The sequence below is a fragment of the Falco rusticolus genome, chromosome Z, assembly GCF_015220075.1.
Source record: "Falco rusticolus isolate bFalRus1 chromosome Z, bFalRus1.pri, whole genome shotgun sequence".
NCBI lineage: Eukaryota > Metazoa > Chordata > Aves > Falconiformes > Falconidae > Falco > Falco rusticolus.
Window position 1 is genome coordinate 61,086,064 of NC_051210.1, and position 27,634 is coordinate 61,113,697.

At 40.8% G+C, this 27,634-nt stretch overlaps 1 protein-coding gene across 1 annotated transcript in view; it reads left to right on the forward strand.

The window, feature by feature from the left end:
• Nucleotides 1–901: 901 nt before the first annotated feature.
• LOC119141447 (interleukin-31 receptor subunit alpha-like) overlaps nucleotides 902–27,634 on the forward strand; it is a 31,819-nt gene continuing 5,086 nt past the window's right edge. The window contains exons 1-14 of the mRNA XM_037373813.1: nucleotides 902–944; nucleotides 1,141–1,191; nucleotides 5,115–5,226; nucleotides 8,647–8,813; nucleotides 9,898–10,037; nucleotides 12,453–12,594; nucleotides 12,751–12,833; nucleotides 15,365–15,575; nucleotides 17,768–17,926; nucleotides 18,968–19,090; nucleotides 19,603–19,755; nucleotides 21,070–21,213; nucleotides 23,457–23,553; nucleotides 26,128–26,191. Of these exons, the coding sequence (XP_037229710.1) occupies nucleotides 902–944; nucleotides 1,141–1,191; nucleotides 5,115–5,226; nucleotides 8,647–8,813; nucleotides 9,898–10,037; nucleotides 12,453–12,594; nucleotides 12,751–12,833; nucleotides 15,365–15,575; nucleotides 17,768–17,926; nucleotides 18,968–19,090; nucleotides 19,603–19,755; nucleotides 21,070–21,213; nucleotides 23,457–23,553; nucleotides 26,128–26,191 (1,689 nt within the window). The remainder of the gene's footprint in view (nucleotides 945–1,140; nucleotides 1,192–5,114; nucleotides 5,227–8,646; nucleotides 8,814–9,897; nucleotides 10,038–12,452; nucleotides 12,595–12,750; nucleotides 12,834–15,364; nucleotides 15,576–17,767; nucleotides 17,927–18,967; nucleotides 19,091–19,602; nucleotides 19,756–21,069; nucleotides 21,214–23,456; nucleotides 23,554–26,127; nucleotides 26,192–27,634) is intronic.

Genomic DNA, 27,634 nt, shown 5'->3' on the forward strand with positions numbered 1-27,634 from the left:
AGACCAGGCTCAGAAGCATGCCCGTAAGTCTATCTCTTTAAGAAAGTGATTCATTTTAAACAGAATTTTTTTGCTATTCAACACTCAACCTGAAATATACCATGGTTGCCAAGATAAGTTAATAATTTGCCTATCACCAGGCAGGTCTGAATCCAACTTTTGATAGTGGCTATCTAAGCCCAGAAGGGAAATTTCCCACAGAAGTGAAATTTTCTGAAAATTTCCCTTTACTGCTTCAGCAGCAGCAGTTGTTGTGGCTTTGGTGGCTTCTGTGCCCAGAGTTATTTTAAATGTTCTCTGACCAGACTTAACGGGCACAGACTTAACAGTCACACCTGGTTTACAGCTATGGTGATTTTTGTCTACCTTAGGGCTCCTGGTGTCGGTATCAACAACGTAGACACAGTGCTTTTGTGGTGGTGAGATTGCATTGAACGGGGGAAGAAGCCAGAAAGTGAAGACAGGCAGGGGCTGCTACTGCACTGCCCAACCTTTCACGTTAGTGTGAGTTGAACACCCTGACTTACCTTTTATTGATACCGGTACCTCTCATTCGCATTGGCATTTAGGCTGGGATTTTCAAAGGAGTTTGGAGTACCTGTATAAACTTAATTCGGTTTGCACCGCTGATCTCTCAGACACCGTTAAGAATCTGTGGCTTCTTGCAAATGCCAAGGGGGGAAGTTTCTGTTTTTCAGAAGGGTTGCTAGGATTTCACGAGTATAATTCAGAGCTCAGAGCTCAAGCGCCCCTCACGTTGCCATTAATAAACCCGTTACTCGTGTGCAGCCAGTAGCAGCAGAGGTAGTGGAATGAATAGGAAGTTTGAGGAGGAAGTGTGAAAAACAGACTGAAGACAGTGTAGTGTTGATGGTAATCACTTTGCTTCCTTACAGAGGAGATGAAGAACCCGCTGCTCGCAGCTATCTTTTTATTTGCAATGGGTGAGTTTCCATTTGCTGCATAACTTACTACCCTTTGTAAACAGTATAAACTCCTGGCTGTTACTCAAAGGCAAGGCTGTGCGACCAAAATCATGACGGAATTAAGTTCTGTGCGTAGGAAGAACAGCAACCGGTAACATTTTTCTCCTGTTTCTTTCACAGTCGTCTTGTTAAACAATTCCTTTCTATTTCCCAGATTCCTGCAACTGCGCAAAGGGGGATTTTTCGTTTTGCCAGCAGCTCCCAGGTGGGTGAGCGTTCACCACGTAACACCTACTCGGTCGAGAGCCGAACGTTACTGCTGAAGGATACCGGCCAGCCCCAACGACCTCGGTGCCCACCGGCGGCGCGCGGCCCCGCGGCGCGCGCCACGGGCAGGGTCCGACCCCGCCCCGCCCCGCCCCCGGAGCTCGCGCCACCGCCCCGCCCGGTGCACGGGCGCCGCCTGGCGGCCGCCCTGCGCCACACCGCTCTATTGCGGGGGCTGCGGGAGCGGGGCTGCCGCAAACGCCCGCGGTTTGCGGAGGGGAAAAGCCGGAGCTGCGAGTAAAGCCTGGCTCGCGCGTAGCGCCCGGGTAGACTGGGGTGACATCAAAAGGGCGGAATCGGTAACGTTTCGTGCGCGACGGTTGCTCGGGATGAACGACTGCTAATGGCAACACGGGCCGGGCCGTCGCATTTCCACCGGGGCTGTCACGCAGCAGCTGGTGGCCGCCTGACGGGCTTGACGGCGAGTTGGCTGCAGGCAGGAACATGCCGCTTGCCCAGGGCCACATCAGGGTGTGAGTGCGCGGTGGCACTGGGCGCGGCATCGCCAGCAGGGCGGGTTGCCCTGACATCAGCCACGGGTAGCTTTCTAGCCCTTGCTTGTAGCCCGTCACACCCAATTCTGCCAAAGCTTTACTGAGAACGCCAGATAAACTAAGAAGAAAACCAAAAATTTCTAGAGTAAATAAACTAAGGTTTTTCTTTTTTAAGAAGAAAGTGGATTTTGATGTCTTTAGAGCAAAGAAAAGGAAATCTTTCTTTGCATAGCTCTTGGAGAACAGCTCTGGTACAGGGGTAGTGCTGTTCTAGGGCTGGGAAGAACTAATAATGTGCATATTCTTTAAGGGGAAGCAGTACAGTAAAACAAAAAAGCACTAGGATAAAACTGAATGCACATGTGGTCACTAATGTCCTCAAATAATTGGACAAGGGGGAAAAAAATGGTGTGTAACATTTGTTATGTTCATCTGGAGAAAGTAGCATAGAGCTTCAGTATATCAGCAGCGAGTAGTGCGATGGGATGTTAGTTGAGATAATTTACTATTTCCAAATGAAAAATCTACTATTTTTTCTTTGTTCTAATACCATCATCTCCTAGAGAAAGCCAGAGGTTTTTTGTAAGACTGAGAGCATAAGGAATAATACAACACCCTGTGCTTTTGCAAGCAGAGACAGGTCTGCAACACTATGGTCACCACTTGGATCTCAGTTAATAGAAGTTATTTGGGAATAAATTGGTAGAAATTTAGTAGAAGAGTGAAAATGTTTCCTTTCCATCACTCTCTCCAGAACTGTTTTTTCCAATAGTTTCAGGAGCAGTATGGTACAAACATATTGACATGAAGTGTTACAGCACCAGTGTTGCTTTAAAACAACAAAATCCACAAATATGAAACACCAAGTAAATTAAAGGCCGAATTCAGAGCAAAAAGGGAGAAGAATGAGAGAGCACTTGCTGCTTTCCACAGTTAGAGCACCATGTCTGTGGTGTGGTAGCCAAGATTTGGTATGGTGGTCAGACTAGGAAAGTAAAGAATTAAAAAATTATTCAAATTGCTGTAGAAACAAGGAAGATCTGACCTCCACCTTCCTGAAAGGAAGCTGTACATACCTAAGCTGGTGCAGCATAACTTTATTAGCACATTTCTTTTAGTAAGAAAAAGGAAGCATCAAAAAGTGAGGGTATTAAATTCTGAGCTGTATTAATCTGACAGGTTTTGGTCCAAGTTAACTTTTAACTTAAATATACAGCTACCATCTGAATGATGAAATGAATACCGAGGATACTCTGTAACTCGGGCTGTAGGAAGAAATTGCCCTGAACCAGGAAAACAGGAGGGCTGATCTTTTATCTCATAACCTAGGTTCTGAGATACTACAAGCATGCTGTAACACCATCTCCAGGTCTCATTCAAGATTGATAGGCCTATTGGCAACTCATTAAACCAGGGGTCCTCAAACTGTTTAACCAGGGGGCCGGCGCGCGGCTGCAGTGGCAGGCAGTCATCTGCGGCTGCTTGGTTTCCCCCCCCAACACCCAGCGGGGGGGGGCGGGGGGGGAGGCAGGGGGGTCTGTAAATACCAGGGGCCGGATCAAGGACCCTGGGGGACGTATCCAGCCCACGGGCCATAGTTTGAGGACCCCTGCATTAAACCTGACAGACTAAAAAAAAGGTCATGTGTTTCTACTTATCAGGAAAAATTCACTTTTAACAACTTAAGTATCCTGTACCTGTTGAGATCCCTATCTACTTTTCTGAAGAGGGGAAAAAAAAAAATTCTGGGTCTTTTTTTAATAGTGTGGGTGGTACTTTGAGACATCATGGCTGATTCTTCTGAACTAATAGTTCAGACAGTAAGACACAAAGCAAAAGAACAGTCATATTTTATCACTACCATTTCTGGTAAGAGATTTTTGAAATACTGAAATAAGCTTAACCACTAGAGAATGAAAATGAGTTCCTTTAAGAATATCATCAGCGTTTAATTTCCCTTCAGCTGAAAAATGTATATGTTCAGTTGAAGAAAAAAATGCTTATATTTTTGCTTCCAAAAATTAAGCACAAGTAATTTTGTACATAAAATTTTGTTCCTCCTCTTTTATAATATGATCATTATGAAGCTAGTAGTATAAGCAGCATATTGTTTTTCTCTAGCAATAGTGCATTATTCTGAACTCCAGGCAGAGGTGACTGATGGGTTTGGAGTAATTCTGAAGTCTGGTCAATCAGTTCTACTGTGGATAATTAGCCTTGTGTTGCATTGTATATGGCTTTGCAAGAAACTCCACAGCAATTCTTGCCAGTTGGAAACATCACATTGGCCCTTGGTGGTACTCACTAAAATGCAGTCCCTCTCTTCATTTGTACCCCAGCTTAATTGCATAACATTAATTTCTAAGATTTTTCACAAGGGTGCATGCAGTCAGTTCTGGCCCATTCTTCCCAAAATGTCTATAAATATGTTTAACAGTCAATAAGCTGCTCCAGGCAGAGCTGCTGCCAACTCCAGTTTACAATCCTGCAGGTGAACAGAGCCTCACTCCCACGCAAGGCAGATGCTCCTGCTTCTCCAGGGTTCCCAAGTCACAGCGATTCCCCCAGGGAAGGGGCTTACTCCCCAGACCCAGAGTAACCCGCCAGGAGCCAATGCTTTGTTACAGGTTTCAGCAAACAATTGAGCACTTCCAGAAACACAGTGTCAGGACAGGCACTGTCTGTCAGTTGAGAATGGTGTGAAACAAGAGCACAGCTGGGAGATAAATATCTAGAGTCTCTTAGGGCAGAGGCTCACAGTAGCTTTATCATTTGGTTTAAGGAAATTACCTTGCAATAGCTTTCCTTGAAGCAGAGGGCCAAAAGCTAGTAATGTGTCCTTGAATATAGGCAATTTGTTTCTGCAATTTTTGTGACAAAGAATGCAGAAGTGTTTCCAGAAGTCTAAAAGACATTTCATTCAGAATTGGAAAAAATATTATTTTTTTTAAATTAAGACTTAAATAAGTGGAGAGGCAAGCAGGATGTCACTATTATAAGAGAGAAACACAATTCAAAGGTGTTAACAATACCAAAGCTGTAGGAAACACCATGGCATGCATAAAACACAGGAAGAATTATCCTTTTCTACCTTCATGTAGGAAAACTAGGTTTTACTTGGAATCATTAGGACTGATAAGGTTTAATCTTTCGACATGTCTCTGTCACTTGTTCTAAAATTGGTGAACTGCTTGCCTTGAGAGTAAACATGGCATAAGGACTCACACAGCTGGTTCTTATTTTGTTGCACAAAAGGGTATAGCCTGCTTTGTATTTAGTTTTGCTTCTCATAGTCACCTCGCACTGGCTGATGGTAAATAATTGCCTGTGATGGGTCTTTTCCAGTCCGTGTGTTTTCATCTTGCAGACTGGGACAATGAATTGGTATGCTACAAAGAATTAAGTGAGGATCTAACCTGTACCTGGCTGCCAGTACCCAGTGCTCCAAATACAATTAATTATACTGTGTTCCTAAAATGGTAAGTCTAAAAAGTCATTTCAAAACCCAAAAAACTGTCATTCCTGATCGGCATCGTTACTACCTGCCTGAGTTTTGCTCCAGTGTATTTTATCACATTGTAGATTGTTACACAATACCGGTCAAAACCTTTCTTCACACCCCATTGCTACCTATTGATTTGGGAAGAGCTTGGTAAGAGTGTGGTGGGTTGACCCTGGCTGGACACCAGATGCCCACCAAGCCAGTCTGTCATTCCCCTCCTCAGCAGGACAGGGGAGACAAAATAGAACAAAAGGCTTGTGGGTCGAGATAAGGACAGGGAGAGATTGCTCACTAATTACCGCCGTCACAGGCAAAACAGACTCATCTTGGGGAAAAAAATAATTTATTACTCATTGAGTAGGACAATGAGAAATGAAACCAAATCTTGAAAACCCCTTCCCCCCACCCCTCTCTTCTTCCTGGTCTTTACTCCCAGGTAGTTTTCTCTACCTTCTCCTGCAAAAGCAGTGCTGGGTGTCAGGGAATGGAGGCTGTGGTCAGCTCATCACACACTGTCTCTGTGCTCCTTTCTCCTCCGGGGAAGGGGTCTCCTCACACTCTTCCCTGCTCCAGCGTGGATCCCTCCCGTGGGGTGCAGCCCTTGAGGCACAGACTGCCCCAGCCTGGGTCCCCCACAGGGTCACAGTCCTGCCACCAACCCTGCTCCAGCATGGGCTGCTGTCTCCATGGGGCCACAGTCCTGCCAGGAGCCTGATCCAGCGTGGGCTTCCCTGGGGTCACAGCCTCCTTCGGGCATCCAGCTGCTGTGGCATGGGGGCCTCCATGGGCTGCAGGTGGGTATCTGCTCCACCATGGACAGCCATGGGCTGCAGGGGACAGCCTGCCAGTTCTTCGTGGGGAACATGGGCTGCAGGGGAACCTCTGCCCTGGTGCCTGGAGCACCTCCTGCCCTTCTGCACTGACCTGGGGGTCTGCAGGGTTGTTGCTCTCACATAGTCTCACTCCTCTCTCTCACTGCAGTTGTGCAGGTTTTCTTCACCCCTTCTTAAATAAGTTATCCCAGGGGCACCACTGTTGCTGATGGGCTCAGCCTTGGCCAGCTACACGTCCCTCTTGGAGCTGGCTGGCACTGGCTCTGTCAGACACAGGAGAAGCTTCTGGCATCTTCTCACAGAAGACACCCCTGTAGCTCCCATGCTACCAGAATCTTGCCACACAAACCCAATAGAAAGAGTCACTATACATCTTTCCATGCCTCCAACACACTCTCTGAAACACTATTGCCAAAGATCACGTTTATTTGCATATATTGACTTGCATTGAATATTCAATACTAATGTGTTAAAAAAACCCCAAACAACCCAAACAAAAAATCCCCAAACAACAAATACTAAGCTGGATTTTATTATACATGATATATTTTGTTATACCATGTTTCCAAGGAGATGTCAGATGTGGCACATTATAAAAACAGGATTTTAGGAAATTTTTTGCAATTCTGAATTGGTTTAATAGATCGAATGAACTTGTAGGGTTAATCTTAAACTGATTACCTTGAAATATGGGTATCTTCAGTTCTGCCTTTTTTGAAAAAGCTAAACCAAAGAAGCCAGGTACAACATGGATAGGCATATTAAACAAGTATCTGGTCACTGGTTTGGTAAAAAAAAAAATAAAAAAAAAAATATGCAGACTTCTGTTTCAGTATCTGTAGTACAAAACGGATTTTCCTCATTTTATATCTACATATTTGGATCTCCCATGAGATTAAGGGTACACTTAGCAATACATAAGTGAGATCTGACGAGATGATCTTTGCCATGAGACCGTGTCATGGGGTCCACCAGGTACAACATTGTATGCCATTGGCAAATTCTGATACTTATTGCTGATTATTTTGCCACATAATCCACCATTCTGCATTAAAAAAGATCTGTGGTTAGGAGCAACTCCTAAAGCTAAGGAAACGTCACTACACTGGGAAATTCCCCAGGGTCATCTTCTGCACATTGCAGAAGAGCAAAGCAGCCACCTCAGGGCTGAAGTGATTCCCCCCATTGCCTTTAAGATTTTTTCACTGGAGGTAGCAGCGGGTGCCAACTCACAGCAAGCACCAAACACCACTGCATTTGCTGTCTTGCCTCTTGGGTCTTCCAGGACCTCCTGTTTCTTGGAAGGGGAGAAGTACCTGTGAAACTGCTCTGCTTCTGTAGAGATGTTATCAGCTGACACAATGGTAAACTGGCTGTGCTTAGAGTCTTCAGCCAAGATCAGCCTGTGCTGTTCCTAGGCTGCAGAGCTGATGTTCTAAATGAGGAAGGCAGAAAAAAAACAGTGAAAGAGAGGTGGATGGGGAAGGAGGGACCCAGTTGCTTCACAGAGGTGTTGATTGTCCCAAGCCAGAGCCACAACTTGCGCCTCAGTCTCCTAGGCTTCAATCCAGTGGTCTAAAAGAAAAACTTCCTTTCTTCTTTTTTATTGGGTTAAAAGGAAATAAAAAATGCTTGAAAGGGCTTTTTCCTTGCCTAGAAAAGGACATCACCCCTTTCTGCAAGTAACATCAGTTTGACACTGAAATTATCCTTGCTCCTTAGGATTTAGTTGTCACGAAGGAAAGGATTAACGAAAAACACTCCCACAGAGAAGTTCTAACCAAGCATTCAAAATTGTACTTGGAAATATTAATTGCTGATTCACAACTAGTCCAAAACAGAAGACAGGGGAACCTTCAAGTGTTCAGTTATTAAATATTGTATCATGATCAGCACATTTAATATTTAGGTAGGCAAATTAGTATGCCAGCCCATTTCTTTAAGAACTTTGAACTGGCAGAGCTTTAACCTTGAAAAAAATCTCTCCTGTGTGCAGCAGAAAGTAAATAAGAGAGAGAGAGAGATGTGAGTGGATGGCAAGGGTCGAACCTAGGCAGAACAGAAATAGCCTCATATGTAAGGCCTTAAACCTCTCGGACTTTCTGTGCTGTGTGTGTTAGGTACACCAGGGGAAGTCTACAGGGCTGAGGACTGAGGTGGCATTTAGACATCTCTGTCAGACTCTTTTTTTATTGCAGGAACAAGTCAGAAGACAGGCATACAACTGACAAAAGGTTTTTCATACCTATGTCGTAATTTAGATTCAGGCAACTGGGAAATTTTGCTGTGCAAAAGGAATTTAGGTGCTTCTATGGTAGGTGGCAATTTCACTTTATGAAGTAATTTCTAACTTGATTTTATACCTTCTAAATTTCCTAGGGTACTGTAATTACATTTGCTGTTTGAAGCGGCTCAGGCCCCACCTTCAAGATTTCAAGCTGCTGAATTTTGTATATAAGTAGCTGGAAAACTATTAATTGCTGTAATGTTACTTTCTGAGACGGGGGAGGAAAGAGTAATCCAATAAAATGTTTATTTTTCATTCTGCTTCCTTCTCTCCAAAGGGACAGAATACCAAAACTTTTTCAACGAAACACATCGTCATCTTCCATTACGATAGAACGAAGGAATCTTTACATGAAGCGATCTGCATCTATTTGGATAGCAGTGAACTATGCCCATGACAGCTGCGTGAAAGGAAAGAAGATCTCAGTCATACCGAGTGAAGCAGGTACAGCATCTTCATGAGTTGTTTTACTGCAGTGCCCAGCTGAGGTGTTTTCTTAAAGATTATTTCCAAAATTGTGACTTACAATATACGCTTATTATTTTTACTGATTCAGAGAGCTAAACTGCAGTTTGGCTTCCTTGGATGAAATCTTTAGAAGTCAATAGCAGCTATCAGCTTTTACAGAAGGGTTTTACTTTAAATAATTTGCTAGACTATAAAATAGTCACATCCAGGAAAATATATAGCAGTATTTGTGTACAGTACTTAACCAGTTTCCTGTGCTCTCTTTAATGGTTGTCTGAACTTCTTCATCTGAACTTCTTCATTGGTTTACAAAGAGCAGGTTGACTCAGTACCATGTGCTTAAGGAATCCTTGTTATAGAGTATTAGCATTTTGAGAAACCTTTTCAAAGTTCAGCTCTTTTCAAAGGCTGGTTACCCATTACAGGGTGCTGCAGAGGAGTTATGAAAAAAGGAATCCTATCAACTATGTGCTTTAGGAGTTTATTTAAAGATTCCCTACAGTATCTGATTACTGAGATAACTTTGAGAGCTTCTCGAAACTTCACCTCTCAGAGTAATCATGGTCCAAGAAAAAAACAGTGCTCCTCTCTGCTGGGGGGGCACTACCAGTACAACCGGAATATTCACCGTGACCTCCTCTGGAGGCTCTTGGCCACCTTGTGGCTTTTAGAGAGAAAGACAAAAACGTAGTTGCACTTACAATTATATAGCTAAACACAGTTGCTGAAGACATTCTGAAAAGTTTTTATAGAATTCATGATTATAGGTACTCTTGACATTTTGATTTTGCTTTTGCAGATTCACCTGCTTAGAAAAAGGGTCTTCCTGAAATCAGTAGAAGCATTTACAAAAGAAAGGCAAAAGGAACAACCCTCTTTTTTTCATACCATGAAGATATAGTAATAGTAATTTTTAATTTCCAGTCTTCTTAAAAATCTTTAAGTGTTCAATATTCTCTGTCAAGTCTTTTATTTTTTATAAATGACGCCTGAAAGACAAAATTATCAAAGCTTTCCTGCATCTCTTGCATTTATAACAGTTGCATGTTCCCCATTTTAGGGAAGTGCTCAACACTATCTATCATAAATGCTCACCAGATCACAAACCAATTGATAATAAAATGGGACCTGCCTGCAACTCCTACACTGTATGAGCTGAGATACAGAGAGGCACTCACAGAATCCGCTCGGTGGACAGTGGTAAGTACTTCCAGATGACAACCAAGAACATGAGGTGCCTCGCTGTCAGCTCAGCAGTACATAGCACACACAGCAGGACATCAACAGGATGCAGCTGAAGATCACGCACAACAAGGGGAGCAAGGAAGCACAGCATGCAGCCGATTTGTAGGCAAATCTCACAAAGGTCCCTTAATTCTGTTCTAACAGATCCTGAGCTGTTTGGGAAAGAAAGATTAATAGTTTTATACAGGAAAAAAACCCCCAGAATTACATGTCAGCTGGTTCATTAACCCATCAATGAGACACTACAGTCATCAGCAATGCAAAAGCTGAAAAGGATATCCGAAATGCCATGCAAACTCAAATCCTGATTACAGTTTAAGTGATGGGCAATATTAGTCTTTCTGCTGGCATCATTAAATTTTCAAACTGATTAGAGATCAGGTTGCTCTGATTTTTAAGGTAATTCATACCTTACACACTTGGTTTTTGCTTTGGTTTTACACATTTCCTTCTTTGACAACAAGGGAAATAACTTCTCTGTAATACAAGATCAGTTGCAGATGCATTTTAGCACATACAACAGTGAGAATATGGTGCAACAAGACGACACCTAAAACTAAAGGGACAAAGAAAGAGGTGAAAAAAGTCATAATTTCAGTGAGATTGGCATGCAGCAGCAATGGTTGCTCTTCCTGCCCCTTGTTATGAGCACTTGATGCGAAGGCTTTGCCAACGGGCATGCATATATACATATCACCGAGTCCCTGAAACTGTGTTTTTCAAGCTATTCTCTGTAGTTGGATGAAGAATATGTGTAAGAAAGATTTCACCTTCCTACAGAGAAAGTGCAAGTCTTGGAAGAGTTCCCATATTCATTGATATGCAAGTTCTAGACCATTCTATGACAGTCAGATACCCAAGCATTCTCCACCCAGTAGCGTGACATATAGATAACCATGTGGAGACAGTCTGGTACACAGCATGTGGAAGAACAGAGAGTTTAAGAGCAGTAAAAATGCATATCCTACAAGGTTTGGAGGCAGGGGAGACAGAAAATTCAAGTTAGGAATGTGAAGGACTAGTAGGGACAGCCACACTGCTTGATGAGAATGACAGAGTACTGAAAGACTACAGGTCATAAATACTCATTATCTCCCGTGTCCCAGCTGATCCTCTGAACTTAGGCTATAATCTCTGCATAATCACGTGAATGTAAGCTGTATTTACAGATGGGACTAGAGGGGAAGGGTGAGTGTGGGCATACAAGCACAGAAGATATATAAAGCTAGCTAAGAAATAGTGTTTATCAAGAGTAGCATTAATACACCTGTAATATAATATAACACTTGGGTCTTCAATCTGTTTCACTTCCCTGTTGTTCTGTAGCATATTTTGAGGTTTTCTGTAATATTGTGTATTGTAGGGGGGGGTTGTGACCAAGCTAGTTTTGTTAGCAAAAGTATATGAAGCCAGTTAATTAACTCTAATAAAAAAAGAAAAGCACTGCAGAAAACCAAAAAGAAGAGCTGGTCACCTAATAGTGGGGAATTTGAGCAGAATTCTGATGGTTTTGGTTTGGGTTTTGTGGTTGTTGGTTTTTTTTTTGTAGAAGTTCATATAATTAAGAAAACAAAACTTCACAACAGACAAACGCTAAAACAATTATTTCAATCTGCAGTAACACTTCTACCAAAAACATCATAACACCTGTAACTGTTCAGAACAAAGGTCCATTTAATGCAGGATACTATGATCCAATAGCACCCACCAATGGATATCTGGGCAAGACTATAAAATAGTTCAAGCATATAGCAAGAATTTGCTATCATGTATTCTCCTACAGTTTTCAGCTCAAGGATTTCCTTAGACACAGGTGGTGTCTTTGTTTCAAGGCAATCTCCATTCCCTGTACAGTCACTGGAGCTCCAGTGCCATCATCAGCTGCAGATGTACATAACTTCTGTGGTACTGAGGCATGGACAGTCATATGTTCAGTCCAGCCATGCTCCTTACCACATCAGTCATGTGGATCAATTCAAATATACTATAACATTTGAGAATAAAGGGATTTAATTTTTTTTTTTTAATATTTAATTTGATTTTGACATCTTGTTCTTCAGAATGCCAACAAGGCTTGGAGCTAAGTGGTAGTTTTTCAGTATTTGTATAATGCCTAATTGCTTTTAAAATCAATATTCAGACCTAAACTGTTGCTTACGTGTCCTGACTGAGCAGAACAAGCTCATGAACAGGCAGGTATTGCCTTGAAAGAATGAAAAGATATTGGCTAAAATGCATAGTAATTCCTCTTCGATGATAGGAACCCCTACTTTCAGCTGTAGTTAGAAGACTGGTCCTTGGCTGAGAAAACAGTTAACATAAGGTTATGTTTTATTGCTGCCACATAAATTAAACATCATTTGGTTTTAGGTGCCTGTAGAAAGCAATGCTGCCAATGTCACCATTTCGAACTTAAATGCTATGTCTTCATACATTGTTCAGCTCAGATGCAAAGCCAAGGATGGTCTCCACTGTGTTTGCATTTGGAGTGAAGAGATTTTGGTCCCTCGCAGTAAGTGAAATAGTTTTGTCCTAGTGGGAATAAACATGATGTAAAAGCCTTTTGAAGTGTTGTATCATATGAAATAGCATAGTCAGATAATTTTGCAAATATGAAGAGCAAACTAATTCATATGAGCACCTCTCCATCTTTTTCCATGTTTACCAGAGCTCACAAACAAACCAAGAATATCATATAATGCTACTACAGAAATCTCTCCAGGCAGAAGAAGTGTTCTTCTGAAGTGGGAGGTAATGTTCAGTTTGAGTCTGTGTACCTTCTATTATGTCCATGCTATTAATTTATTGCTTTATAGGAAAACTGATTGTATTGAGACTACACTGTATAAGCAAAAGGCATTGAATATTGTACTTTTGCTTCAGGATTCACTGCATTTGTATGGTGGTGGTTTAGGTGCTAGAAACTAGCAAGGAAAAACAGCACCAATTTATAAACCTTAAAAGTTATTAAAACAGCACTGCGCTTAAAGTCATTGACTAGAATAAAGATTCTTAGCAGCTTACCTAAAAAATTGCTGTGCCTCAAGTTTGTCTCTTGAAAGCTCCTCCTAAGTCTTTAGTGCATACAAATGACACACCTTGTGTTTCATGTGTTCCTAAGGACCATTCATATTCTAGAGAGACCAAAACCTTTTAGAAAAGCTTGCTAAATCTACTAACTTACTAATTCAGAAATGCAACTACATTATAATCAGGATGGAGAAAGAGCCTCTGGCTTACAAGAACAGCATCTAACTGCACGCTTCCCATGATGACATCTAAAGTTCAAACCTACGTGTCAGAAGCATCCCCTCTTCTGCAGCAGGAATCATTATCTATCAACTGACTGACTACAGCAGATCAGTCAGTTTTACCATCTGAAGTCATCTTGGTAAGAAATGGAAAACTGACAGTCTTGAATATATAGTTGAAGGTTCCACAGGCCATTTCAAATAAGCAAGGTGTTCGTAGAGGTGTTTGTGTGGGAACCAATCAATTCTATCTAGATTCTGAGATCAAGAATGTCTACAAACTCCAAGAAGTTTGACACAGGGGACATCCCCGGCAGAATGGACAGAGACTGGCAGAGTCTTGAAATACAGAGGATGCATGAAATTTTGTAGTTACCCTTTGCATTTTTGTTAAGAAAAGACATCAGAGGAAATGGACACCTCATCTCCTGATAAGGATGAGAGATCCCCTTTTCCCCTTATCTCCTGAGATGAAGGTAAAGCTGAAGAGTAAATGATTCATTTTGTGCTAAAGCAAAAGACCACATGTGCCAATTTAAATGTAAAGCTAAGAAAAATTTTCCTCTATCTAAATGCTTTAGTTAAAAAAAGTAATATTAAATATAGTAGCAAGGCTAGGACCTTCATTCAGGATAACACTTAGTCTATTATATGATGTAAGGTTCAAGTTCAGATGCCTTCAAATAACATTGAGGGAAGGAGTGCACTCAATAATTAACATGTTAAATGTAAAGAGAAAAAAAAATAAATCTTTGGCTCTGTTCCGACCTGAAACAAAAAAAAAAACAGCTTGAAGGTGATAAAGGCTAGCCATAGCTCTCCACTTTTGCTAACATTGAATGAGTAGCTTCTACAGAGTCTGGATCAACAGGAACAAGATAACTGGCTTCAGCTCTGAACACCCAACCAGGCAACACACACTGCTTTCATGGCTGCAAATAACACAGGACCCCCTGCAGGACTGCACAAGACAGAGCAATGCTAGCCTTTCCAGTCTCATTTTGCTGAGCTAAGAAAGCGAAATTCTGCTAGTTTCTTCTTGTGTGATAGACCTCATATTTCACATATCCTAGGAATTATTTCTCCTACACAGAAAGTTTTTCCAGTTTCAAAGCCTGGTGAGAGAACTATAACACTATTCCTCCAGCAGCTTTACCTGAGCTCCAAGTAACAGCACCAATTCTTCCTTCCCTATCCTGGGAAAAACACCTGCTTCCATTTTAAGAGCTTCCAACTTTACCAGAAGTTATTCTTAACACATGTGTCTCTGCCTTTTAAATTACTGAATGTCACCTTGTCTGTTACTCCAGAAGTGTCCAATTATTTCATTAAGATAATCCAATCTCCCAGCTTTGTGATGTCTTCACACTATTAGTTTTGCGCCAAGAAATAACAGAGAAGCTTGATATCAGAAATAATCCTTGCAGGATTCACAGGCCTTCACGTATCAAGTTCAGTTTCTATCTAGATTGCGGTATTTCCATTTCTGTGCACTCATTTTCCAATCTGTCATGAAGATTAGTGCGGTAAAATAACAAGTGAACCATCAACACATAAAAATTTGTATCAATGGATATATAACGTGTTCCAAAGTTGTCATATAATTACTAGCGTTTATCCTCAAAGAGACCAGATGCCTAACAGAACCTAGTAAATGAAGGCTCCCAGAGGCATAAATTGCAATTAAACACCTCTCATTAACTTTCAAGTTCCTAATTATGAGGGGTATGTTCCAGTGAAATGTAGAGAACATCACAGCTGCTTCACTGCTGTTATTACTAATTGGATACACATAGCTAAGATCTCAATTAAGCAAGACACTTAATCCTGTCCTTAATCCTCTCAGTTTAAGCATGCTTTTAATTTTAAGGAAATGCTTTTCTTCATTGATTCCTAATAGCCTAATTAAAACAGTATGATTTTATCCCTATCATTAAAGGTAACATTTTGTTTATACAATTTAATTCCTCTTGATTTTCTGCACAGGATGTAATAACATTTATAGAATAATAATCTTTTTCCTCTTACTAGGTAACACAAAGCGAGAACATCCTTGGATATTACATTAATGTGGAAAGAATACCCAACAGTTGCAGGAATTCACCAAATCGCATCTGTCTAAAGAATAGAGAAGTTCTTCTAAATCTCTCCATGGCTTATTACAGAGTTAATATTTCTGCCTATAACAAAGCAGGAGAATCTCCACAAGCCACCTACATTGTCCCAAATGTCTCTGCATCAGGTACTTACCTTGTAAGTCATCCGCTAGAGCAGTGGAGTTTTATGAGCCATCTCTAGGCTACCTTTTGACAGTCTTTGGAATCGGGTTAAGCATTCTCTTGAATATTCATCAGGCTGATATTTTGCACAGTAGGAGTCAGTACTGTTTCTTAAGAAAGGAATTTGATCGACGTTAACTAACAGACTAAGCAATTTAATGTTCTGTTTAGCACTTCTTGTTTTCTCAGGCTAGAAAAATAACTAGCAGCACTGTGAGGCTGCACCTCGAACCCTGTGTTCAGGTTTGGGCCCCTCACTGCAGGAGGGACGTAGAGGGGCTGCAGCGTGTCCAGAGAAGGGCAAGGGGCTGGGGAAGGGTCTGGAGCACAAGTGTTACAAGGAGCAGCTGAGGGAACTGGGTGTTTAGCCTGGAGAAGAGAAGACTTGGGGTGATCTTACTGCCCTCTACAACTACCTGACAGGAGGCTCTAGGCAGGTGGGGGTCAGTCTCTTCTTCCAGGTAACTAGCGACAGGACAAAAGGCAATGGCCTCAGGTTATGCCAGGGGGTGTCCATATTGGATATTAGGAAAAAAAAAAATTAACTGAGAGGGTGCTGAAGCATTGGAACAGGCTGCCCAGGGACATGGTGGAATCACCACCCCTGAAGACACTCAAAAAACATGTAGATGCAGTGCTTAGGGACATGGTTTAGTGATGGACTTGGCAGTCCTGGGTTAGCGGTTGGACTTTGTGATCTTAAAGGTCTTTTCCAACCTGATTCTGTGATTCTATGAACTATGTGTTAGATCCACCTATCAAAAAGGACTCATGGAGTGTATTCAAAGTTAAGTAGATGCCAGCAGTTTAAACAAAGCTCAGAATTATGTGCAAATCTAAGGTGTTTGAGCTAAGTAACTTAAGAGACCTGCTACTGTCCTTCATTTCAGTGTTACCCCTACTGGCACATGGGAGGAGGAATAGATAGGGTGTATATGTCATATTCCAATGAAGATGTGAGCTTTTCTGATCCTAAATGCATAGGGTTTTTCATTTAAACAATATAATATTTTTCTTAGAATATAAGCTAGTTTCACTTGTTACAATCTTGAGGTATAGTTAGTACAACATAAGAAAAAACCCTCTCTTCCAAGTTTTTTGTTTTTTGAGTTTTGTTTGTTTGGTTTTTTTTAATTAAGCTCTCTCATGAGCTAGTAAAAAGTGTACAAGGACCCTTGTTGACATCCAGACAGATGGAATTAATTGATTTAACCAGGATTTTCTAATGCACTCCCCTCATTCTGTTCTCCTTTGCCCTGCAAAGACTTTACACTTTGGTTTTGCCTTAAATTTGACTGCTTTAACTTTATTCTGATGAAATATGTGCCACCACTTCAAGCCATCTTTTGACTGACAGCTATTTGTTTACTGAACCGCTCAGCTTTTGTTTCATGGCTCTCTCCAGATACCTGTTTCATACTTGGTTGTAATTCTATGCAGGTTCTCTGTCTCTGTCATGAATTATGAGGAAGACACCTACATTAAGTGTGTTCCCAAGATAAATTCCTTCTCAGCATGCGCAACTTTTCCTCAGCTATTTTCTTTAATTTTACTTCATTATATTTGTTTTCAGACAGGAGATGAAATGGAGAATTTTGTTTGTCTGCCACAAGATCCACTTCTTACCCCAAAATGACAGGTTGCTCTTCTTCTCCCTTAGTTTCAGTCAGATGGTCTTTCCTAGTTTGATAATCTGTCTTTAAAAAACTCAAAATATTTAAGATCCTTGCAAAAAATGCAAGGAATATGAATTCATATAGCTATAATCCATAATGAGCCCCTTCTCTTCCTCCCCCAGATAAGCACTATCTCACAGTTCCCTATGTGTAGCAGTTAATAGTGGCTCTCAGGAGGTTATTTAACCATGTCAGGCTTCTTCTGGCCGAGGCTTGGAACAGCCGTTTCCCCTTTTCCCACTGTGGGAAGTTAAAGGTCATGAACAGCAATTAACACTGGAGATCCCAGACATCATTGCAAAGTACTAGTTGCTAAATTTCCTGTACTGACATACTAGTGTAAACCTTACTATACATTGATCACCTGCAATGATAACAACTTAATGAATAATCTTTGAAAAAAGAGCAAAAGAGAAAAAGGAAGGAAGGAAAAAAAAGCTTTCCTGTTTATTGAACTTTGACAGTATATTTCTTCACAGACTTGCCTGGCCGAATCCATGTCAAACACCAGGGAACTAATGCAGTTGTCACCTGGACTCCAGAATACAGGCCAAAATGTTTTGTGGTTGACTGGGGCACTGGTAAAGAGGATATGCGCATGAAAATAGTAACTACAGCTACTGGGAATTTCACACTAGGTAACAGCAACCGCCGTACATACTTACGGAGGCACCATTTCATTTACTGGTTGTTTTTGGTTGGGGAGGGTAGGATTTTCATCCTATTTTTGTGAGCCAATGGATAAAAGAGCAAAGATAAGTACAACTCTTATCTTTGTCCGGTGCTGAGACATCATCTTATTTTTAGCAACACCAAGGCAGATAAAAAGCAGAGTCTTCAGCAGAATTCTTCTGGTCACAGTTGTACAAAAAATGCAGCTCAGCTACTGTTGCTGGTATAATGTTTCTCCTTGTCCACATTCCAGGCAGACCTATACACTACTGGCTTTAAAAAAAGTTTCTCTTGTGCATAGGTAAACTTAACTTTAAATATACACTGCTCTGTTACAGTCTCCCTCAGATTATTTTATTTTTATCCCAGTGTTTGCCTTTGTCAAAACCTAAGTTCTCAACTCCAGTATTCTGTTTACCAAGCTAGGTGTGATGATCTGCATCCAGGGACCACTTTATGGAACAGTCATTGAAAATGTTGATTAAAATCATGCAGGTAACTCTTGGCATTTAGGACTGGCTTTTATGTACAGTAGAGAGCATTTAGCTTCAGAGTTCTATAAATGAATGCACTGTTTTTCTTGGTCCTTCTGCAACATCTGCACTGCCACATTACATCTAGTTCTTTTGCTCATTTTAAAATATGCTAGCTGAGGGAGAAATACTGTCCTTAAACTAAGATATCTACTGCCATTTTAGTTCCCTACTTCTCTTTCAACAGCTGAGGCCTTCCAGAAGGAGACTATAAGCAGATCTGGCATGTTTTAAGAGAAAACCCATGTTATGTCTTGTTTTGCTTTTAAAATAGTTTGTATTAATCATCTAGAGACAATGAAGAAGGATGCATATATTTTGTACTCAGTGTAAAACACTGTAAACTTATACTGTGCTTTGAGTCTCAGAAAGTAAGAATTATACACAAAAGTTATAAAGTTGTTTTCTCTCCTTCCCTTCTTTATCATTTATAACTTTGCAGTAAACCTTGATGTATCTTTATTTGTTTTCCAGACAATTTTCAGCCATATAAGTTGTACAAAATAATGGTACATGCATCTGATGTGTGTCAGTGTGAAAATTTCACAAGACATGAAAAGACTTTTGGAGTGACCCACTTTTATTCAGTTGAAGGAGGTATTCCTCCCCTTTATATAAACTCATTCTTTATATTTCTTCTCTCTTCCTATCTGCAGCAATAAAAGTAATCCTATACAAAGTTTCCTTTCCAGGTGATTTAACAGCATTCTTCTGTTAACATTGTTTTTGGTCCTAGCAGTCAAGCACCGGCAGTGAAAGACCTGGATGTTGTTCCTTACTGACAGGTCCACAGAAATATTATTACACATGACATTACCAAAATAACAGAAAGAGGGTCTCAGAGTAGCTCAAATTTAAGTGTGGCCAAAGTTAGATTTTCCAATCTCAATTTGGTAATGTCTTATATTGCAAGTTAAAGCAAATGTGGCTGTGGCTATGAGTCACAAGTTCTATTTTATGGGATTTCTCCTTTCTCATCCACCCTTAATGTTATATTTATGACAACTAGAATCAGGCAAGGAGCTCTCTAGGAAGCCGCTAGGTTTCAGTCTTGTATATCTATTGAACAAGTATTGATGCAGAACTTAAATTATTGTCTGATTTTTAAGTTCCTAGGACAGGTCCTGCTAATGTGACAATTCTGAATATCACAAAGCATTCTGCACTTGTGAAGTGGACTGAAATAGCTGCCAAGGACCGTTTGGGCTTTCTCCAGGGTTACAGGATCAGCTACACAGATTCATCAAGGAAAAAGTCTCTGGGTAAGTCACCGAGGCTCAGAACAAAGCAGCAGCTCAGAGCCAGGACAGAAAAGCTTCATACAGATCACTAAGTGCTATCATAGCACACTACTGAGTTACTTAGATTCCCGTGTGGATTGGGTGTTCTTAAAGATCAGCTCCTGGTTGGAGTTTTAATGCTCCTATGAATACCTAGAGTTTTCTAGATACCATCTCAAATATCGGTAAGAAAATACTTCCTTAAAATTTACAGCTCTAAGACTGCTGCTGAATTCTCTAGTAACATTGGAAGGAAGGTGTATGCTTTCAGCGTTTCTGAGGTGTAAAGAGTTTGGACACAATACTTTTATGTTTCATTGCAACTTAGCTAAGCTTGGCTCTAAGCCTTTCTATAGGACTTAGGAAATTCTGTATTTCTCTTCTGAACTCAATTAGCAGGGAATACAGTTCATATTTCTTACCTGTCTTCAGAGACACTATTATTAATTTAATTTTTAGAAACATTTTCTTAAATTGATGACTTTTGTGTTTAGCTAAAGAAGATGAAACAAAAGGAGACAGAAGGCAGTGTCAAGGACTGCACTTAATTTTATTTTTTTTTCCTCTGCCCTAATCAGTCAATACATCAGTGAGACAATACCCAATTACTATGTTTTTCCAGGCAGGGAGAGTAATTTTATTGAAGAATTTTGGGGAAGGAACCCTAGAAGCTACAGCACCATTTCCACTTCTATGAAGATCTAAAATTCACAGTGACAAACTTGAAAAGCAATTTCTGTGCTGCAAAAGGCATACAACAGCATAATTGATTGCATTATTCTGACCAGGGCAGAAGTCATTGCACCACCAGAAATAAAAGATGGAGTTGAAAGCCCTACAAAGTAGGTGAGGCAGAATGCACAGCCCCTTTTCTGTACTGAATCATGAGTAGTAGCAGTGATATTAACTGAGGTGAATAACCACTGACTACTGTAGTCAGGGTAAGGCATGTGACTGAGTCTAGCCCTTGTGTTAACAGTTACAGCCAACATGAAAACCACTGTTCAGCGTCTCAGGTGTATTTTCCTGTCACATAGTACACACAGCCTTCTGCACTTACCACCTAAACATCCGTGGTGTGTTAAAAGCTCCTGCTTTTTACCTCTGGATTTAAAATGCACGAAAGTATTATGGAGAAATCTTGTACCCATCTGAAGAACATTTGCACAGGGTAGCTTCTTCCAGGTGTGGATGTGGGCACAGAAATTTTGTCTTTTCCACAGTCAGCTACATTGATACAGACTCAGCCATCAGAGTTCATCTAATTGTCTCCTTCCCCAACCCCTCTTGTTTCAGCTGTTACTCTCAATTCTTCTACCACAAGTTACCATCTTACCGGACTGAAGGAAAAAACAGTCTACCGTGTGCAGATTTCAGGATTCACTAATGCTGGTGAAGGACCCCCAACTCTTTCACAACCATTCAGCACTCCAAAATATGGTACTGTGGGGGCTCTACGCACCTGTGCTACCCAGCATCAATCCTTGCTTTATGTACTATACATACCATTATTCTCTACCCTTTCCAGCTTTTCAAGGAGCAACAAAGTGCTCATGCACAAGATTTATTAGTCAGTCCTTAGTTAATGATAGGAAACATGAAAAGTTATTCCTTTGCTAGAGGTAAACTATGCATTACACAGCTCTGCCTGTATTGCATTACCTAACATACAGGCAACACTTAACTGGGGTTCTGCATCTCTGAAACTTTTTCTGACCTTTTTATGCCAGCTGTATGCACATATCTTTATTTACGGCCCATTCCTGCCATGCAGTTCAGCAGTTTAAATATTCTGCCTGTAACTAGTTAAGTTCAGTAGCCTTTGCTCTTGGCACATCCTGAGCAATCATGTAAAACTGGTTTCCAGTTAGACCACTGAACTGATAACACTAATAATAAATAGGTAAAGTCTCAATTGTTCCTATTGTGGGTGACAGCTAATCAAAATATTTTTTGTTTCCTAATAATCGAAGTACATTTTACATAAGTCCTGTAGTTGGCTGGGGAAAGTCTGCATTTTTCAAAGGTACCAGGATAAGACAAGATCAATATAGTTACATCTATAATGCCTCATAAATGGTAATCATACAGGGCTGGCTAACTATGGTCTCTCAAACATTCATAACACCTTCGCAGTTAAGCTAAATCTAGCACTGCAATAGACCCTTTGTAGTTTGACCACAGCTTCATTCAATTGAAGCTTTCTAAATAAATAAAAAAAAATAATAATTAAAAAAAAAGAGTAGACTAAGATGGTACCAGCCACAGGAAATATAACCTGTGAATTTCAGAGACAGAAGTATGCAAACAGCTTCTCGCTACTACAGCTTTTTTGTATTATGTGAAGGAGGTATACACACAAACAACTGAATAGTCAAGAGTGTGAAGCAGAAAGAAAAAGGAAAGAAATTAAAAACCTTCCTTGAAATCAAACAGGGCTTCTGCCCTGTCCTCACCCCCACCAAAATCCTTTCTCCTGTTGAAACAAGAAATTCAAGTGCCTCCATTGGAGCTTTTCTGCAGAACTTTATTCCACACATCTTACCAAAGATGTAGTTGGATAGGATTCAATTTTTGAGGAAAGTAACAAAAATGCAGACTTAATTTAATGCAACATTTTAAAAATGCAGGTTATTACATTGCATTTAACATTACATTTGCCATTTCCCCACCTCCCCAACATTTCATAGGTTACTTAATCCTTTAGAAGAACCTCAGGTTTCTTTACTTTGTCGATGAAAAAGGCTTTTATGATAATTTGCAGCTTTTCAAATACTTTCTTAAGCAAAATCAAGCAGCTGTTTGATTTTTTTTTTTTTTAAATTGTTGGCCAGTGGTAGGAAAATGAAAAGCAAGCAGCCTTCCTACAGATGTGGTTTGTCAGTATCAGCAACACCATCACAAGCTGACCATGCTTTCCTGATGCTATTTTGAAGCTTCTGATTTAGCGATCTGTAAAGAACACCTCAACCCCAACCCACTCTTCACACAGAAGACTGCTTTTGTTCCTGTGTTAGAAGCACTGCTCTGGCTGCCTGAGCACTTTATCAACCTTCCTTAACCTTTCAAGCACTTAATCTCCTTCAATCGGGTGGGGTGGTGCGAGGAAGCATCTCAAGCAAGTATTAACACAATAGATGTAGGTTCACAGCAAGGGTTGACAAATGGCTGACTGCAAATAAAATTGCCTTAATGTTCCTAACAGGTACCTAACGTGGCACCTACCAAACAAATCATGTTATTATCATCAGGACCAGGTGGGATCTCACCAAAAAATCTCAAACCCTACTAGTAAAACCTGGAAGAGATTAAAAGCCACTTTCATTTAAATAGTTCCTTATGAAGTCAGATGCATCAGGGCCCTGACCCATTAAACAAGCTACAGCTCACGTTCATGTAATAGCAGGTGAAGTAGGTAAAGTAATCTTACTATAAAGTGTTTAATTTAGTTGATGGATTTAAGAATCAGCCCATACATCTATGTATCTCAAAATTACAAACCTGAAAGCCTCAGACCCCCCAGAAATTCCAGGCCTTGTTTTAACCAGATTTCACTTACACAAAACCCAGAACATGCATAAAGTTTGACTTGACTTCAGTTTGAAATACTTCTTTTGCCAAGACAATAGAGCCTTTCTATGCTAATATTGTAAGTCTGATTCATTCTTTTCATTTCCCATCAGATAAAGGAGAATTTGAAGGTTTTGTGACTGGCCTTTCCTTTGGCATGATGTTCATTCTTGTTTCTGCACCTCTTGCTTTTTCCCTGCTGCTTAAAAGGTAAGGAGGGAATATTGGCTGAAGTTCTTAGCAGTGCTTCCATTTTGCTTAACCCTGAGTTTAATAGCACTGGACCCTTTTTATCATTAAAAGCAATAGAATGTAAAAAGCACACAACACAAAAGATACACACTCATTTACACAGGGAGAGCAGTTATAAAGCACTATAAGCTGGTTAAAATAGTTTGTAAAATACCTGTTATCTTTTGGTTTTGGTACAGCTACCTGACTACCTCCTGTCTCAAACACCCTAGAAAAGAGCAAGGACTATTTCTCACAGTGGAAAATAGGTTACATATATGGAAAACCCATGCATTTGATTATTTGCTCTTTCATTCCCAGCTGATAATCATGTCCCTTCTATTGAAAAACCAAAATAAATTCCAGCAGCATACACAAATTGGTGTTGCTATCTAAGCAGTTTCCTGCAAGCACACTTGGATGTTAACTGTATAAATTATGCACATAAGTGCATAATGAGAGGGAGTAATGGATGGATGAGTAGGAAGAAGACAGAATAATAAGGGTCCCTGTAAGATATGGATGAGGTCCTCCTATTTTAGGAGAAATTCTTCTCTGCATTAATAAAGTACACCACCCCCTCAAATTTATCTGAGATACAATATTAGGGGCATACACTACCACTAAAAGAAAAATGGCTTGCACAGTAATGGATTCTAATATTAATTTTCTGATAAACCTAGTTGTGTACAACAGTTCATATTACTATCTTGATGTCCTGGAACACTGCCCTCTCTTTTTCTCCTTTTTACAAAGCATCAGCCTCAGAAGCTGAAAGCACAACTGCTAAAGGACAGAACAGACAGACAGTACAATCCATGGCTTTAAAGCCATACATCATTACATAGCTCTCTTCAGCTTATGCATCAGGCTAAACTGCCCTTGCCATTGGGAAACAGACCACACTCCACATTCAGTCTCCTGTGCACTTTCTTTTTCAGATTTTAATTTAAGTTGCTCTATAACTGATCCAGTATTTTTAACAAGAACTTCTGAGATCTACACAGACGTTTTGACTTACGGCAAACTTCATTGTGTTAAATATAAGATCACACTTCATTGTCTAGGCCCATTAGGAAAGAATTTTTGGCAAATAGAAAAACAGCACACAGAAGCCCAATGTAACACTACAAAATTGCAATTAAATATGTAGTAGTATTGAACAGTTGGAACTGAGGCAAAGGGTCCCAAGATCCCCTCATCTCAATTGCCTGCTTGATTTGTAGAAAAAAGACTGACCAGCCAGCCAAACACTCAACTTCATAGGATCAGCAAGGACATCCAGTAACTCTACAGCCTCAGGCTTCACCTCAAAACACAGCCTAAACAGGGGCAAATAACTTACAGCTAATAAAGTACACATTTGATTTGAAAACCTAACACTGAAGTCACCACCAGGGCAGGTTCCTATGGAAGTGAGTCATTGCCCAAAGCTCACAGGGGGGTGCCAAGAGGTGTGCTCACTCCGCTCCCACAGGAGCTGATGATGAACAATCAAGAGTGACTGATGCTAATGGGATCAGTCAGCTCTGCAGAAACTCCTTTTGAAATTCTCATTCCGGTCCACTGCTGCCCCTCCGCAGGGAAATCACAGCTGGCCCCTGCCAGCCTGGGGCCAGCCCCAGCATCCCAGGGATGTCAGAAGTGATGGGCAGGTCACCACTACAGCCCACCCTGTCTGGAAGGGCCAGGGAGGGCAATGCCTGACAGGGTGGTGCCCATGGTGGCCCAGGGATGCTGGAGATCATAGAAGCCTGGTAGCAGTTTTGCTGTTTCTGAGCCCCCCAGGTGCAAGGAAGGAGCTTGAAAAAAGGACTATGATGAGAGGTCTGTGGACAAGCAGCCAGCTTAAACACATTTGAGCAGCTCAATGGGCAAACTCAGCTCTGCCTTACACACCCCTTCCTCTACAGCAGAAGCAGCAGGTGTGAGCTTTTACTAAAGGCGTGTTTAGGTTTGTGTCAGGGGAGACAGTGACATACTGTATGTAATAGCTCTCAGAAAGAGCCAGACTCAAAACAATCAGGGAAGAGCATGACCTGTAGTGTCCCCCCTGTTATCATCTGCAGGTCCCAGGCAGAGCCTCTTGCAGGCCACCAGTGCCGTGGTACAGAAGCTAAAAACTGCAATAGCTTGCTCTTTGTTTGAGGGAAAGTAAACTTCTAAATATAAGCCCAGGAGCAAATACTAAATCAAACTTCATCCTACATGTTCCAGAGTCCTCAGGGAAGATGGAGGTTTTGTTGAAATGATAGCAAAATAGGAATATACCATGATTAAAGGTATAGAAAAAGACAACATCACCAGCTCCTGTCACAGCTTCTTTGTCCTTAAACAAAGATGCTAATCGTCACTAATTCAGCATTTCAGTATAGACTACCAAGCTTGGTCTTCAGCTTTTAATTGACATCGTGCTTAATAGTCATCGTAGAATGTCTTGTTTGATGGTCATGAAAATAGCAATAAAATGTTACATATAAATGGTAGTTAATTTAAATCCATAGGAAATATCAGTCATTTAACCTGACAATAAAATAAGAAAATTTTTTTCAGGCTGAAAATATCATGCTGGCCCAGTGTACCAAGTCCAAGAAATAGCAGTGCACTCCAAGATATGGCAAGTACTCTTCTGATGGTGTGAAAAAATACACAAGGGAGATCTTTTCTACTGATTAATCAGTAATGCTAGTTATTAGTCTTTTCACACTTCACCCTAGTAAATGTCTAATATCAACAGTTGGGAAGCTAAGGTAATATTAGAAATATAGCATGGGGGAGGGTTGTTGTTTAGGCATAGTCCATTGCACTTTTTATTTTAATAAAGGTTCTCAGACTTTTTGAGAACATTATAGAACATACTTAAAGGTATGGGCTGTTAAAAGAACAAAGCAAATTTGGATAGGGGAAGATAGAGTCTAAACAGAGAAATTCAGTTTTCAACAACTGCAACTGATTATCAAGTACAAGTTATGCAAAATACAACTCATTGTGGCCTATTTCCACAGAAGTGTCAGGGAAAGACTACCTGCCTCCAGAGCAATCCCGGGTTCTAACTGGTCAGCTGGTAGCTGGCTGGGGGGCACCTACTAGTCAGCAGGCACCAGGGTTCAGCCAGTATGTGTTAAAATCTTGCCCACAGCTTTCCCATATGCTTTGTTAAGGATACCTAAATTTCAGGACTGAAGAAACGCCTAGAAATCAGCTGTTAGAGGAGGCTGCTGGGGACCATGTTATTCACTTTTGCCTATTAGTGGACTTACTTGAATCTTCCTTTCCTTATCTCCTCCCTTTTAAACAAGTTTCTGCTTCAGTTTTGCTGACACCAGATACTCAGTCCTTCCCCTAGGGCACCTCAGTTTATCTGCCCAGTCACAGACCACTAACCATTATGTTTTTGGAGCAGGAACTTACACTACTTTCCTTTTTAAATGTCTTTGTTTTTTCTGGCAGATCTGAACTTAATCTGGCACTCATAGATCTAGTTTCTCAAGCCAGCTTGTGAGCTTTAACAAAGCAGGCTTCTATCTATGTAGTCAAAGATCAGGCAGAAGCTGGGAGGTATCTACAAGCTAGACAATGGCCAAATCTAGGACACAGTGTGAAATCATCAGCAACATGACAAGCTACTAATAATCAAAGGTTCTGCTGAACATCAGCGTTGCTTCCTTCAACAGAACAAGTATGAACTTCCAAGGACTTCCTTGCTTGCTTTCTTCCTTTCTTCCACCTAAATGTGGATAAAGAAGTGATGAGCTCAGAGGTAGTATCAGATAGTCATTTTGCCAAAGCCAGATAATGCCGAACAAAGGAGGATCAGATGTACAAATGTACAGCTGTACAAAGTCAGCGATGCTGTTAGAAGATTGCAGTTTCACTGTTTTGTTCAGTTAAAGAAACTGATCTGTTTATGAGCACCAAGCAACTTCCAGTTCTCAGTGCTGGGATCCAGATGTCCCTCACTGACCACTCCATCAAAAATAAATCCACCTAATCCTCTTACTTCTTCTCCACCATGCATTTAGAAAGTGGGAGACCTGCAGATTCAATACTTGTTTGAAGT